The 17,074-nt window shown below is 39.0% G+C and overlaps 2 protein-coding genes across 3 annotated transcripts in view; both read right to left on the bottom strand.

The window, feature by feature from the left end:
* Window positions 1-3,732: 3,732 nt before the first annotated feature.
* Window positions 3,733-8,508, bottom strand: cacng3b (calcium channel, voltage-dependent, gamma subunit 3b). The gene is made up of 4 exons (XM_010796870.1): window positions 8,298-8,508; window positions 5,130-5,213; window positions 4,893-5,033; window positions 3,733-4,484 (listed from the first exon to the last, which is right to left on the bottom strand). The coding sequence occupies exons 1-4, from the start codon at window positions 8,506-8,508 to the stop codon at window positions 3,928-3,930; spliced, it is 993 nt and encodes a 330-aa protein (XP_010795172.1). The 3' UTR covers window positions 3,733-3,927.
* Window positions 8,509-9,665: 1,157 nt separating this feature from the next.
* Window positions 9,666-17,074, bottom strand: part of LOC104967427 (protein kinase C beta type) — a 28,590-nt gene continuing 21,181 nt past the window's right edge. Inside the window, exons 13-17 of one of the 2 annotated variants that reach the window (XM_010796869.1) lie at window positions 16,840-16,978; window positions 16,679-16,759; window positions 16,484-16,591; window positions 15,670-15,810; window positions 9,666-11,415 (exon numbers count right to left, since the gene is read on the bottom strand). In XM_010796869.1, the coding sequence (XP_010795171.1) occupies window positions 11,263-11,415; window positions 15,670-15,810; window positions 16,484-16,591; window positions 16,679-16,759; window positions 16,840-16,978 (622 nt within the window). In that variant the 3' untranslated portion in view covers window positions 9,666-11,262. Of the gene's footprint in view, window positions 11,416-14,995; window positions 15,227-15,669; window positions 15,811-16,483; window positions 16,592-16,678; window positions 16,760-16,839; window positions 16,979-17,074 lie in introns of those variants that run through there. The other variant, XM_010796868.1, reaches the window with a different exon arrangement.

Genomic DNA, 17,074 nt, shown 5'->3' with positions numbered 1-17,074 from the left:
GAATTTTCAGAATAAAAGTGTAAAGCTAATAGTGAGAACTTTCGGTTTTTCAGAATAAAACTGATTTAAATCAAAAAGTGTATTTAATTCAAATTACGCCATATCAACATTGATTTTAATTTCTAACACTATCGAGTTAAATTTGGTGGAATCTCTTCCTTAAATTTGGCTATAGCACTAACAGATAGGTTTCTGCTGCAGGAGCTTTTGACTAATGCTTTATAGTCTAGTAACAGTACTTCAAAAGTTACCAAAGAAATGTCGGATAAAGCAGGATTATGCGGTTCGACTAATAGTTGCTCAATTTCAATACCATAAGTCAGAACAAGGTCAAGAGTGTGATTATAGCAGTGGGTTGGTTTATTTACACTCTGACAGAAACCAACAGAATCTAATATAGAGTTAAATGCAACAGTAAGGCTATTTTTATCATCGTCAACATGAATATTAAAGTCACCTACGATAATTATTTTATCTGTTTTAAGTACCAAAGCTGATAAAAACTCAGAGAATTCTGATAAGAATTCTGAATAAGGACCTGGTGCACGGTAACAAATAAGATTGGCTGTAAAATGTGTAAGACTAAAAACAAGGCTTTCAAAGGAGGTATAATTAAATTTTTGTTTAGTGTTGATAAGTAAACTTGAGTCAAAGATTGCTGCAACTCCACCTCCTCGGCCCGTGCCTCGGGCAATATGAGTATTGATATGGCTGGGTGGAGTGGCCTCATTTATGCTGACATATTCTTCATGTCTCAACCAAGTTTCAGTGAGACAGCATATATCAATATTATAATCTGATATTAAATCATTTACCAGTATTGCTTTAGATGCTAAAGATCTTATGTTTAAGAGACCACATTTAATCTTCCTGTTTTGTTGCACTGTAGTAGTTGTTACATTTACTTTTATTAGGTTATTATGTATGACACCTCTATTAGGTTTTACCTTAAATTGTCCTTGGGCAGACATACACACCGTTAATATTGGGTATTTTATTGGGTTCGGGATTCCTATGGATGACTGCCTAGGAGAGAGCGCAGAGAAGCGTGTAAGACTGCGACTCTGCCTCCTGGTCTCAACTCCAGTTTGTCATGGATTAAGTCCACAAAGCCCTGAAATGTTTGCCGAAATAAGATTTGCACCTTCCAAAGTAGGATGAATGCCGTCTCTCTTAATCAGACCAGGTTTTCCCCAGAAGGCTGTCCAATTATGCAAAAAAAAAAGCATGCATAAATCAAAGATCTCAAACCGGATCCTATCCCTTACACTCCTGTTACTGAGTTTTAGGTAGTAGTAAAACCTTTAATAAAGAAACTATTTTTGACAATAATAAACATTTATATCTGGCTCTTGAGGGCTCTGAAGTGAAGTGTAGGCTTACTTCTTGCACCAAATCCATCAATCAAACTCAATCAGAGTTTATTTATTTAGCCCAATATCACAAATTGTATTTTTGTCTCAGGAGGCTTTACAGTTTATACAGAACATGAATACGCCGGAAATTCCCGGTGTTGTAAGCTTTTCAAATATTTATTGAAGAGAGGAGAGTCACTGTGTTTCTCATGGAGCGTCCAATTAAAAGTGGGACTGGTCAGAGGAAGTGAAATAAAATATGATAGCAACTCAAAGATATTGCCTGTTAAGCCCCAAAGACCCCCTTTTTTCACGACAGTCAGGGCATCTTAATATTTAAGAACCTATTAATGTGTTATACCAGATTAACGGGAAGAATCTCAGCTAACTGACGATACAAACCATTTTTACCAAATCAAAACACAAGTCATAAGAAGCATCTAAATGACCCCTGAGCGAAAAATCATCATGAAAAATCATCACTGAGCGATCCGAACTCGCGACAGGAGAAGCAAACACAGACATCACAACACGTACCTTTACGGAGTTTTTACGGGAGATCATCTCACCGTAGCTGATAATCTGATCAAAAGACGTGTTCAATGGCATTAAAACGAGAAAAAACGCGGCTGAATCGGTTTATCCATAGGTTGATAATGTGTCTGTAGCTTTGAAAAAAATATTTATAATCCATAATTCCATTGTTATGTAAAAATCGGAGAGTAAAAGTTTGCTGCTAATGGTAGCCACCAGAGTTATCGCAGCTTCCGGTTTTGGCTATGCGTCACTCTCACACACACACATTACTAAATAAGGAGTATGTGGGAGTTCCCCTCGATTCCATTGGCTGTAAATCATCCAAATCGACCAAGGGGGCCAGAGACATGGAAAATCCACCCAAATGACCCCAGAAATGTTTTTTTGTTGTTGCTAAATCTCTCTAAAAAGGTCAAATTTCACTTGTTTTGCATCAATCTCGATACAGGGTACTTATTATATGTTGTAGTTTGGATTCCTAAAGCTTTTAGTCTACCATCCCATCATTCAAGGGTGGTTTTCACTATAGGCTAAGTACATTTTTTTACTTAAAAATAAAAACATCTATATTGATTCTGAAACTTCTACATCCAACTCACAGATGTAACCTTGCTTTGAGAAAAAAGATTATAAATGTAACCCTTTTAGAAGGGAAGATATGGTCATTTGTTCTGGGAATGTCATTTTCGAGCCTGAGACCTGAAAAACAGGCTCGGGGCTTAACAGACACGTGCGCTTGTTGAAACTTTCAGAGAACTCGAAAGTAGATTTGGTTTAAATGTTGTCGTATCCATAAAATACAAGGCAACCAAGCAAAACAACATTGTGCGAAACATGCACAGACACAGAAATGAATAAATACATACATTTAAGTGAAAATAAATGTAGAAATATATTAAAGATATATAATAATGTGTGTTCTGTTTTATACTCAACTTGTAATTTGTTATTTATACATTTATTTATTTATTCCTATATATTTTTTTTGTCTTATGTTTATACATTTTCATATTTATTTATTATTTCAGTCCTGTACTTATTCCTGTATTTATTCTGTATTTATGCATCTATTTATTTATTTGTTACTTGTGTCATGTTCTGTACTCCATACCTGCTGCTCTTTGTGTGTATAAAAGGTACAAATTCACTGAAATTGCATCACAGCAAGACCTATATTTGGGCCTTCCACCCGTTCGTGGTTTTAAAAACACATGCAGGTGCTCGAGGTTCAACACCCAGGGGAGGGACATATTTAGTTTTCTGCTATGATGATCTGGATAAGTTGTCCACACCACTTTTTCTTACAAAGGGACGACCATGCATCAAAGCAACAACAAAACAACCTGAACCATACTTACTTCCTTTTCACGGACATTTTGTCTTAATTTATAAACTTTATTTAATGTAAACAAAGACTTGATGACAAAACTGTAGTAAGGGCAACACGTTTTGCTGACAGGAGATACAATACACTCAAACCTACAAACCGTGAGAGACAGCTGGAGAGAGATCTTAGCGTTCAATGTATTTGATTACGTTTTCCCTTTTGATCTAAGGTCCACAAAAAGCAGGACAAGAACAGGACTTAGTAAGTTATGTCAGTCATTCCCAGATGTATGTGTCCTGTCATTTCTATCTGATAGTTTCTTATTTCAAAAACAGCTCCTTCTCTTCGTCTCTCTCTGCATGACTGTGTGTCACATACATACGTTCATAATATTACACCCATTTATTAGCACACACACTACATATACACTGTGGATATAGCTACTGTAATAGCAGGGTGACATACAAAGAACATTTTTTAAAATGAATATAAGTTGTTTTCAACCGTTCAGACAGGACATTTTGTCGATGTCACGCTGGGCTCTGAGAACTGTGATTCCACAATTTTCTGACAGATAAGTCTATGCCGGACAATTTTGGCCTTTTCTGTTTCCTCAAAAAAAAAGTGAGAGGACTTTCTCTTAATGTTCTCGTCCCAGGAAAGTTCCTCTTGTGTTTCATCTCTGCACATCCTTCACTTCCTCTCCTCTCACACAGGAGTTGTCCTTCTATTGGAAGCACAGTTTTCAGGCAGCATCTCTGTGTTGTTGAGGGAAACCAGAGAAGTCAAATCATCCACAGCCATGTCCATCTTATCGTCCTTGAGAGACGAGTTTAAGGAGTAGATCAAGAACTCTGAGTCCACTATGGGTAAACCTGCCATGGATTTGGATTCAGCACAGATGGACGGCTCCCGGTCTCGCATTAAGGACGCTCTGAAGGAGTGTGAGATGGAGTCCCGTGCACTCTGGGCGCTCCTGCAGCTGTATCTGCTGGAGCGTCTCTGGTAGTAACGGTTGCGGAGGTAAGACGAGTTGCGAGAAATGGGCGGCTTCTTGATGGACGGCCTGCCTTTGGTGCGCAGTTGTCGGTGTTTTTCTATGAACACGTGCACTGCAAGGACGCCCACCACCTCAGCCAGCACGAAGGACAGAGCCCCAAAATAAAAAGACCAGCCGTAGGAGTAGCTCTTCTTGTTGTCGCTCTGGCTGGGGTCCCCTGAGTTGGCTGATATGTACACAATAATGCCAATAATGTTACTGAGACCTGGAAGAATTTAGAGAGATGGAGAGGGTCAGACGGATGGTAAATGCTGTTGATATTTGAAAGACTGTAAATATGTTAAACTTGAACTTAATTGAAAATGCAACACAATTTGAATGTTTATATTTTGGGTATCAAACAATGGCTAAGACTAAAACAACATTGTTTCAACATATATTACCCCTGTAGACAAACCTGTATTTTGTATCTATTTGTGAACGTAATTCTTTGGACCTATTTTTGTGTGCATGTATTTGTATATCTGTTTTTGTATTTGTGTGTATGTATCATTGTGTATGTCATTTTGTATATGTTTTTTAATTATGTATCTTTGTGTATGTATGTGTGTGTAATTGTCTGTGGATGTGTGTAACTCTCTTGGTATGTATTAGATTTGCGTGTGTTTCTGACCTGCAGAGACAAAGAGTAAACCCGCGCAGAGGATGACGTTGTAACGTGACTTGTAGAACTCGCTGGCCGCTACACACACACCTCCGAGAAATAATAATCCCACACTGAGGATAGGGAAGAGACTGGAGGCTCGAACTACTCCTGAGAAAAAGTTGAGAGAATAGGATATATTTTTACATTTGAACACCTCAGTTAATATATTTGTTAGAAGTAGTCATGTGTGCATGTGTTACCTACGTAGTAAATATTCTGTAGCATCCTGCTGATAGTCTCCATCCTCAGCAAAGTGATCAATGTCTTTGCAAACGCCCTGAAAAGACCCTGTAGAAAAAGAAATGCATTACATTCATGAGATAACAACTGTGTCTCTGTGTCACTCTGCTCTGTAATGTATTTATAACATCACATTCACACTGCAAAATGAAAAAGAGTCACAGGGTCTCTGACCTACAGTAGCACACAATTAAGACTAAATATGTTTCTTTTTAAAGTGAGGGTTTTCTATATAGAAACTCACATAAGATAACGTATGAATGTTATCAAATAACTTCTGTAAGGGAAACTTCTGCAGCAATGGAGAGTCAGGACTCAGAGAGACACGAGGAGAGTTGGAGCTTTGATGTCAAACACTGATAGTTTATTACAAGTATCGACCGGAGAAATTCACATCGCAAGTCACAGAGCAGCCAGAGGCTCTGACTGCACGGGTGGGTTGCCACATAAATTCTGCCACGCCTCTCTCTCGATAGACCTTTTAAGTTCAGAGAGAGTAAACAACATATTTGGGGAGATAGACTAAACAGCTGGGCACCCTGAATCACTTGTGTCTGACACTTAATGGCCTCGAAGCCAGCGTTCCCACAGCCGTAAACCATTTTGTGACCGAGAGTTGAACTGGTTTATCAAGATAGCTGGAGCCTCCCATTCCTTAAGAGAAATAACAGACTCAGGGTTGGTCGTAAACGTCAACACACAGAAAAGGTTAAATATCTAGGAGTAAGACAGAATTAATCCCTAACAACTTCCATAACAATACTGCACATATTTTATTTGATTATTTACACGTAGTTTTTTGGTGTATCCAGATTTCATGTAAATCATTTGTTATATAACGTATACTAGTTTCAATTGTTTTTATTTTGTTGTTTTGTTTGTTTTTTCTTACTTTTGATCTCTTTTGACTGTGTGTATATATGCATGTAAACCAAGACTGGCTCTATATATTGACAGGAACACAAACCATAAAACAGATAGTCAATAGTCCAACACATCATAGCACTACCACTACTTTAACTGGGTGGCTTTGATGTATTTTAAAGTGAACTTGAATTCATCTGCCTGCATGCTGGTTTCCTGCTCTCAGTAACCTCTGGCCCAGTGACGGCTTTTAACATTTGCACAAAATGGGGTGTATTGATAAATGTGTCCCTGTGTGTTGCAGGGATTGACCAGTATTGATGATGTGACTCTGTTGCCGTGGTAACCAAAACAAAACTCATTCAGCAGGCCATAACTCGTTCACGGTGAACATGTCAAAGAAAGAAGACAAAAAGACTTTATTCAAATGATCGTCAAAACAAATTAGGTTGCATATTTGTCTCAGTCTTAGCTGAAATAGATGCTTTCTTAGCACTTATATTATCAGCTATCGTCTCTTAAATGTTGACTATTTTTAGGGCAATTGTCATTAAATATCCCAGTATAAATGTCTGTCTGTAGTGCACACAATCAGTCGTCAAACGTGTCTGTCATTGTGCATTTTTATACTGTATCTGTCTCTCTGATATGTTGTCATGTCATTTCTATTGTTGTTGTCACATGTTATCCCAAAGAAATCAACACATCCTATAATTATTTATGGCACACAATAGTCTTCCGTGTCCCGTTCTGTTGTCTGACTGCCTGCCTGCCTGCTTCTGGCTTTGTGGGACACAGACTGATGGGCATGACGTCACAGCTGAGGCATTTATGTCCTCTGCCTGCTTTAATTGTATTCCCATTAAACTATTTTGGGGCTTAGAGATAGTGAGGCGGCGGCAGCAGAGGGTGGGAGAGAGCTTTACATTTATATTTCATTCAGAAAGTTAGCAAAGCCAAGCGAGGATAAAGAATGAGAGAAAGAGGGGTCTATTAAAAAGCAATGAATAATTGAAAATGTAATTTCCATACATCACATATCCAAGACTTAAACTCCTCTCCCTCACCAAGATGTGAACAGCAATCTAAATCGAACCATAAATTCATCTGAGCTAAACTCTAACTCTGAAGACCTCCCATGCTTATTCGACATGAAGAGAATTAAATAGCCTAAAATATGTTTTTGATGTTGTTTCTTTAATGTGCTTTTTGTTCAAAAGGGTGGTTGATAAAGAATAGTTAGGGTCAGGTTTCAGATTACATACTTTGGAACAGACTTACCTTCACTATCACTGCTTTTGAAAATCTATTGTTTTTTTGCTCTCAATATCAGCCAAATGTGTATTATTCAATGGTGTGAAACTTACTTTGAACTCTAGTTTGACATTTCTTTAAAGGAATGCATTTTACTTGCTGACTGATAAAAGATGTACAGTGACATTTTATTAATAACTTGGTATACTTTAATTTATTTATTGTTTATCCTGTATTTTGCTTGTAAAACAAAAAAAAGGATCTTATTCACCACTGTTTGTGAGCTAAATGCTGAACGTCACTCAAACTCAAGAGATAGGTTCACATTTACTTAAGAAGGCTGCTGTTCTTCAGTACACTTTCATGCATTTTTACTTCATTTGAGTGTTTGCCTTTCACATACTCCACTGCAAAAAATATATATAGATTTTTACCTCAAACTGGTCACTTTACAGATAAGGATTTTACATATAATTGACTCATCATTAAATAAAACAGTGAACAACTTCTCCAAATCCTAGTCAAAACTGAAAATAGTAATATAACATTTACATTGGCCATACTTTTGATACTAAATCACAGATATGATGTACTTTTACTTTCATTTTGTTTAAGTATCATAGTGTATTTCTTACTAAATATCAATAAATCCACTATAAACGATCATGTACTATGTTTTTGTATTATTATGTTGTCATCTGATATGAATTGATGTACTGACATGAAAATAATGTTGCTATACTGAAAAGAATCCTATGAGTTTGAATACACTTGCGAATGCGTATGGTTGTATATAATCCAATTCCATTTAAATGTAAATACTGCTATTTTTTTTTACATTTTGTAATGTCATTATAGTTTTCTTAATATAGTTTTCTATCTGTGTCTTAACTTTTTTTTAACTTTTATGCATGCACCACGACGTCAAGTCAAATTCCTCGTAGGCTACGTGTCAACCTATAAACCTGTTTCTGAATCTGATAAATGTGAACTTGTGTTGAGTTAGTTTCCTACCCTCGGTGCAGCAGGTCCTCCACAGGCCGGAGTGGGTCAGCACCTCCTCGTTCTTGCGGACCGTCTCGTTGTCGTTCAGGTTCTTGGAGCGGCACACCCCGCGGGAGTACAGCCAGTAGTCCGTGCCCACAGCGATGGTCATGAGGCTGAAGGCGCAGAAAGCTCCGGCTGTGGTCAGCAGCATCATCATCCCCCGGTCAAACAGCCTCATGTCGGCCCCGCCTCCTCCTCACCGAGGAGTCCTCTAGCGATAATACAGGCTTTATATCCGCTTAGAAACTTTCCCCCGGTGTTTTATCTTCGTGTAGATCCAGTTTGCCGAAGGAAACTCAGTTTTGGTGCACATTTTCTTCAGCCTGAATCAACCTACTCGTAAAGTTGGTTAACTCTGCAGCTTTTTACTCTAAGCTGCACGCAAAAGACTCTGTGCACTGAGTTGAGGTGTTTCCATGTGTTGTCAAAATCAGAAAAAAAACAGGAAAAGTGGAAGAAACGATAAACAACAGCAGCTCCTTCTGGCACATTCTAGTTTGTTGAAGCTCTCCTCTGTGTGGCACTAACTGAACGATGATCCCACCCCTCCAGCGTGCGTGTGTGCGTGTGTGTGTGTGTGTGTGTGTGTGTGTGTGTGTGTGTGTGTGTGGTCACCGAAACCTGTAGCCCTTCAGCACCATGGACAGCGGCAAAGTAGTTATTATTTAATTAGTTACCTTGTTATAACTTGTTATAGTTGTTATAACTGTACACATGCATGCCACATTTACTTGCTATAACCTATAAATACCCACCTTAGAATTTCATTAAAAAAGTCATGTCAGGTTAGTTCATTTTTAAACCCTTTTCCTTTACATTTCTGAAGATTTTCCTTTTGGCTGTTTACTCAAATGTTGTTCATATGCTTATCAGGGTCACATCAACCAAATGGGAGAGAAGCTTTCCCCCCTCAGTGAATATAGAAGTAAATGAAAATATGAATATTTAAGGCTCTAAATATAAAGTGAGTGAGCATTTCTAAAGAAAACAAAGCAATCAACGCCAACAGAACATTTGGATGAAAAACAAAGCTATTGAAATACAGTTCATCAACTTCAAATTTTGTGAAATATATACGTATATACTGTATATATTTGAAAATAGCTTATCAATCTTTGAACTACTTACATACTGTATATTCATATTTATCATAAAATATGTTAAACACTGCTCAAAATGAAAATAGTTTACTACAAATATTTCTGAACTGACCAAAGTCTAATGCCTTTAAAGGTATTTTAATAAACATTTAATATGTCTTTCTGTCCTATATGAAAAATGCAGTTTTTGTAGTAATATGCGATCTGATAACAGAGTAAAACACAAGAGCCAGAGTTACTGAAATGTTATGATAGTTCACTTTAATGTAGGTATCATACTTTACGCGTCTCTCACACGTAGGGTTAAGACGGCGCATGCAACACATGTATACTGTCCTGCGGTTACACAATTTCTTCAGGTTACTTTATAAAAGTTGCCCTCTTCTCCTTCTCTACTTCTTCTTCGCCTGCCTTTTGCATAGTAAACACTTTATTCTCCCCTCTGTTCCCCCTCTCCCTCTTGTCTTATTTCCCTAATTCTCCAGTTCCTTCAAATTGCACTGATAAAAACGTGAGTTGGGGACAAGAGAGGAAGAGGAGGAGAAGGGGAGATATAAAAATAGGGAAAGTAAAAGTGACAGCTGAGTGTTGGCAGGGAGGAAGAGCAGAGAGAAAGGGAGATATGAAGAATAGTATTGAAGTGTTTTAGAACATGAAAACCTTTTCTAGCCATAGATTCATTCTTATTTACACATACACTGAAACACAAGTCATACATATTACATCTACTTTATATATTCATTTCACATAATCTCATATTTTCTTGTCAAGGACAGCAAAACAATGTCTGCTGCTTTGTAAAGCAAACTCTTTAGCATATGTCAACATTATTAGAGAAACAGCATTCTGAGAGGAAACTCACATTTGAGCATGGGTACTTCAAAACTGACTTGCATCGATAAAATCAAGACACCAGAGGTATTCGCTTCCTCGTTGATGTCTAACATAAACTTAAGGGAACTACTGTACCAACAATTATGGCATGCATAGAGGAGCAGCACCACAAAGACTGTATAGGCCTACACAGCACTAACCCACTGCGCACACAGTGCCATAGAGAAAAGAGAGAGATTAAGCAAGAGAAAAGACACTTTTAAATATCTCTGCCAAACAGGCATCGGGGCTGGGGTTTCTTATTTTTTTGCATCAATTCGGAAGACGAGACGTGCTTAAGACTAAGTTCAGGACTAACTTAGACATGAGGTCATAAATCAGGACTTTCAAAGACCTTCCTTCTCTCCAAACCACTGCCTGCAGATGTGTGCAAGTGTGTGTGCGTTTGTACGCGCGTGTGTGTGTGTGTGTGTGTGTGTGTGTGTGTGTGTGTGTGTGTGTGTGTGTGTGTGTGTGTGTGTGTGTGTGTGTGCATGTGTGTATGTGTGTATGTGTGTGAGCACATACATGGCATATTGATCATGGAATGTTTATGACATAACTTTTACAGGTCGGAGAAGAAATCAAGTAAACAAACACACACAGTTGCTGATCGATAAGAGCATGTTCACACAGTTACACATTCACTCTATGATCTTTGTATTGACCTGCTCACCACTGGCTCCTGTGAATACTACACATGCCTGAAGTGTTCCGCACACTGGCCTGTTGGACCACATGGTGACTGGTCAAACGTAGTCCCAGTAAGTGCGAGCCACCAGCAGATAAAGCCAGTGTGGTTGTTTATCATTATTGTCTGATTTAGATGCTGGTAGGTTTGACGATGTAAATGAGACTTCAGTGGGAAGAGATGCAGGATGAGTCCTTGATGGATGTAACTGAGCTGTACGGGTTGGAGTAAAGTCATGTTCTGGCTGCGTCTAACCAACAGGAAGTCATCAGACTTGAATGATGAATTCGGGGTTGGTGTAGGAGAAGCCTTGAAACTCCATCTGGTCCAGATTCATAATGAAGAGCTTGTCTGTGGGTGTCAGCTCCACCGCCATTTTAGTGAACTCCTTATCGAAGTTGCCAACGTCCCGGCGAGACTTCTGTCAAACGGAAAGAGAAGAAAAGAGAATGTGTAAAAAAAAAAAGAATTACAAGTGAATTAGCACAGCGTTAAAAAGGCAGTTTAGAAAGAAGTTTGGCAACAAGCAAAAATAACAACTATCCCATAGAAGCACAAAGATGGATGGTAGAGAATGAGGCATGAGAGGTTTAATGGATTCAACACATGGAAAGACAATACTCTGCAGAGGTGGGACAAGGTCATTGATTTACAAGCCACAAGTCTATAAAGTGTCGACTAACGTCCCAAGTCAACGTCTTCAATGTAGAGTTAAGGGTCCTAAAAAATTCATTATTCAATTTGTCTTTTTAATGTCTCTTTTCATTGAAGCAGAACGTGTCTTCCTATATTTCAAAGCAAAATGATCAGGTACATCTTGGGGGTTTGACCAAATCATAGAATACATGCATATCATCAATATTTTTTATAATTTCTTCCTTAAGAGGAGTTGTGTCATTGGTGTTAAATTGTAATTTGAGTCGCATTTATATTATTGTATTGTTGACTCTGAATACAGTCTAGTCCGCACCTCTGATCATCTGTAAATGGTGGCACCACAAAAGGTTTAGACTCAGCCAAACACACCACTGTTTCTGTACAGGACAGGGGGAGCAAGTCAACACAAAACAAAAAACACACCTTTTAGACAAAACCCAGAGACACAGTCGAAAGAAAAAAGACCCACCGAAACATTTCAACAGCACAAATGCAGAAAAGTCCAAGACAAACTTCCAAAGCCGGAGAGAGGAAAACGTTCCGGTACAGAACAGACAAGGATCGATAAAACAGACCAGCTGCAGACCAAACCACGACCAGAGAGGATTTCACACAGGGAAGTGAAGCAGTGAGCCCCAGGCAAGACACATGAATCACACACACACACACACACACACACACACACACACACACACACACACACACACACACACACACACACACACACACACACACACACACACACACACACACTCTGTCTCAACACACACACACACACACACACACACACACACACACACACACACACACACACACACACACACACACACACACACACACACACACACACACACACACACACACCGTTTGGTCTCCTACCTCCTCCTTCTGTCTCATCACAGGGCTTCCAGCTGATATGAGGAACGGATGGAAACTTTTCCCACCTCCCACAGGACCAAGAACTGCCCACTCATTGAGCTCATCGTTTTAAGAAAGGAATTTAGAAAGCTGCATATTTTTTTTTTCTCTGTAATGTGTGATTGTTTTCTTTATGACATTTTATTCTAGCCCTATTATATAACTTTCATATGCAGGATTTAGCTATTCATAAATGGTGGATAAGACACTATGTTGATTGACGAATTGGTCAAGCTTTTTTTTAAGGTTTTATTACATTTATAATCAGTTTTAAAACTGCCTGTGAATAGCTTGTACATGTTTGTAAAGAGAACATTTAAAAAACCTTAAAGAGGAGCTCCACTTATCCCCGGTTAGAGATTAGTCTCAGGGTAAATATATTTGAACATCAGTTTTTATTGGAAATGGTAGTTTTCAAGCTTCTTTTTTTTTTACAAATGTAACTAGCTAAACTTAACGCGTAATGTTTTCCTCCTGTTTCCTGTTTTAAATCACAGCTAGTTCTCTCACAGCTATATAGCTTAGCTTCCTGTTATTAAAGTGGAATTGTCTACAAGAAACCAATAATCATGTGTCCACGTTCTGGGTGCAGCGGCAGTAACAAGTCGGACACAGCAGAAGTAGTCTGGTAGGCACCAGTGAGTATATTATCAGTTTCCAGTCATACAGGACAATTATACAAGAAGCATCTCTTTCATCCCAAACTATTTATCCATATATCCCTCTTAATAAAGAACTCCATATATATATATATATATATATTTCTCTGTCATATCGCTCCTTATGTGACCATTGATTTATGGTCTGTGCACCTGGCAGAATCAAACGTGTTGTTATCAGCGAGCATCTTTCTGTATCTATGACGTCAACTTCATGCCGCCTCCCTTTTTGATACGAGCTCAAAGAACAAGATTTGACACATTTGTTACAACCCTGCATCGTTACACAGTTACAAAAAGATAATACAACCTGCCTCACAATGAAACACACGCCTTCATTCACTTCATATATGAAAATGACTTTCCGAGAGTATTGTTTTGTTGGAGAACAGATGAGCTATAATGCATATTCTAATATTTATACATGTACTGAAAAATGGCACTAGATGGCTGCCCTTCATCACAGTAGTTGAGGACAATACGTTTCCACATCCTCATGATTCTGAACACAATGTTGGCACTTTTGGACATCCTAACAAACTACAAGCTTCACAAGACTCGTCATATGTGAAATAATCCCCTCAAAAAAAGGTTGTTTACAAGCTAAGAGATATGTCGTTAAAAACACAGTGTAACGTGCCTAATGCTTTCGGTAATGACTCAGGAGAAAGGTGATGAGACTTCAGTCAAAAATCACTATTTTGACGCAGACACTCACTGAATGCACGTATAAAGTATTATATCCTCTGGTTTAAAATTATCAGCAAAAATCTTAAACTCACCACAACACCGACTGAACAGAAGTATTTGGTCCTATAGACAAAATAAATGTAACATTAGGAAACTGATTTAGCACTCAAACAATCATAGCAAAGCAGTTGGTCAGTTTTCACTTACACTGTATGAATATTACCAAATAATGTGATCGTAGTACACTCATCAATATTACTGTTAGGTTGTCAATATGCAATCACAGGGAGGGCGACACAGAGAGCAGCCGGTCGGCGTTCAGGAGCGAGCAAACATTTCTACACTAAAGATAGAAATACAGCCAGTAGAGCTGAAATGAGAGCAGCAAGTGTCACATGACGTGCTAAACTAAACCACAGTCAATTGCAAACAGTGTCACCGCTCGTCTCTGGCAACTTGACACTTGAATATGTGATTATTTCTCCTGATTGTTAGCGTTTGAGCACCTGTCTGCATTTCAATCCGAACATTTTGCAGAGGAATGTAAATGTTGGGATGTACGCTTGTTTGATTTCTTTCAGAGCATTAGATGAGAGGATTCCTACCACTCTTATGTCTGTACTCTAGTGTACGGGGCTGGAGCAAGGAGGCAAATTGGCTTAGCTTAGCATAAAAAGATGGTGGAAGCCAGAGGTGAGACGTATTACCATAAAAATACAGCTCAAATACATAACCTACATTTACCAATTGAATACATTTCATCTCATTTCCATACATGAGATACTGCATGTAAACACTTTGTTTGCAATCTTGCTTTATGTATTTATTAAACAAACTAGATACAAATATGTCAGTTTGGCTGATTTAGATGAACTAGTAAGACTATGTATTCTATAACGCTTTCCACCTGCTTCCAGTCTTTATGCTAGGCTAGGCTAATCACCTCCCGACTCCAGCTCATTCTTACAGACATGAGATTGATACAAATAATCTCTCCTACGTCTCAGGGGGGGAAAAGCGTATTTCCCAAAATGCTGAACTATTTCTTTCATGTTTCACCTGGATATGACATCATGGTATTTTTTTTGTTTGTTTTTATTATGTGTGTTGAGGTGTGGGGGGTTGCCTTGTGCAGCCCAGTGATGTGTGGCATGGTCATTGAGTGCTGTCGGGGTACTCAGGGTTAACAAATGAGAAGCCTTGGAATTCTTCCTGGTCCAGGTTGGCTATAAGTTCCGAATCTGGGGGGGTCAGCTCAGGGGGGTGGCGCGTGAAAAAGCGATCAAAGTTCTCCGCATCACGCCCACACTGCCGTGGAGAGGAGAGGAGAGAGGTGGAGAGAGAGAGAGAGAGATGGGGAGGGTGGAGTGAGTTGGATGAGGGATGTGAAGAAAAAAAGAGACAACAACAAACAAAGAGAAAAAAGAGAAATACAACTAAAACATGGCATCAACCAATCAAATCGCTCACAGCCAAAACTGTGGATTTCAATTGGTCTGCATGTGAGCCACTGATATCTCAGCTTCATCATTGGTGACTACACTCACAAATCTTAGCTCAGCATTTGTCCGAGTAGTGACCAATGGCAGGTGATGGTGGGGTTTGTGGGATGAGCGATCTAAACTGTTACTTACCTTGAAAGTTTGTCTAAGTCTGCTATTCCCTTCCTTACTGTGACTTATTTCTAAAGTAAGCAGTGACATTCAGGTAATATACAACAGCTGAAAAAGATGTGTGTGTACTATACTCACAGCTTTTGGTTTGAAAGGCGGCTGGACCTCCATATTCTCCAGTTTTTCCCAGTCTATATAGCGGAAGAAGGCGTGCTCCTTGATGTCTCTCTCGCCCTCTGGACCGCAGCCCAGACGCTTACCCGGGTGCTTTGTCATCAGCTGAAATCAAACCCAGACAAAAAAGGTGAGAAGGGTTGGAAAATTGTTGCGAATTCTGTGACAAATACCTTGACACTAGCATCCGTTAAATGCAGGAACCAGGCATTAAATGGGAGGGGTTGATGAAGCAGGCAAACTGTAGTATTTAGTTACAAAAAATATTACTGTGTTACATTCCTATACTTGAATCATAGTCAAAATCTTCAATAAATGTATGTCAACTGCCAAAAACCACCAGCCCATAAACTTATTGTTAGATTTAAGTGTTTCCTCTATTCACCGCAACCCACACTTTTACTATTGCTAGGGAGGAAGGATACAGTAAGTCAGCTCTGGTATAGCTGCAAAAAGACTCAGAGTGATGTGAATAGGCCATAAATGTTATAATACAACATTGTGCAATATTCATTTGTATAAGTTTCACTACAGTCATCCTGCAGCTACTCGTTTAATTTCTACTTGTTTCACTCATTTTTGTATAATGCTACTTAGCTGTTTATCCTTGGAATGTGTCATTATTATTTGATTTTAAATTTGTATTAGTGTGTGCTTGCCACTTTACTCAATCCTTTTTTATCAGTATTGTCTCTTTGTGTAACAATGTAAACTCCCCTCTGTGGGACTACTAGAGGAATTCTTATGTGTTTATGTGAATTTGAGCGTGTGCCCTCACCCCCTTGCAGATAGCAACAGCTTCTTTGGACATGGATTTAGGGTAGGAGACGTGATGCTCCATGATGGACTGGAACAGCTCATCTTCATCTTCTCCGTCAAAAGGCGGCTGGATGGGCACAAATATACTTCCTCATTATTCTTGTCACAATTCTTCTTAAAAAAAGTAGAATAAGAGCTGCAAATGGATACACACCTGTCCAGCAAGCATTTCATAGAGTAGTACTCCGAATGCCCACCAGTCCACAGACCTTCCGTAAGGCTGATAAGCTATGATCTGTAAGACACACCAGTTGAGATGTGAGGCTTTTTCAGAACTTATAAGATGTCATATAAAGAAAGAGCATGTGAACACACCTCTGGAGCGATGTAGTCTGGAGTCCCGCAAAAGGTCTTTGTGGTTATTCCATCGTACATGTTCTCTTTGCACATGCCAAAGTCGGCTATCTTTATATGGCCTTCAGCGTCCAGCATAACGTTGTCCAGCTTCAGATCCCTGACACACACACACACACACACACACACACACACACACACACACACACACACACACACACACACACACACACACACACACACACACACACACACA

Source organism: Notothenia coriiceps, unplaced genomic scaffold (assembly GCF_000735185.1).
Source record: "Notothenia coriiceps isolate Sejong01 unplaced genomic scaffold, NC01 NC01_scaffold00037282, whole genome shotgun sequence".
In the NCBI taxonomy this organism is placed as follows: domain Eukaryota; kingdom Metazoa; phylum Chordata; class Actinopteri; order Perciformes; family Nototheniidae; genus Notothenia; species Notothenia coriiceps.
This window is presented reverse-complemented; position numbering and strand designations above follow the sequence as displayed.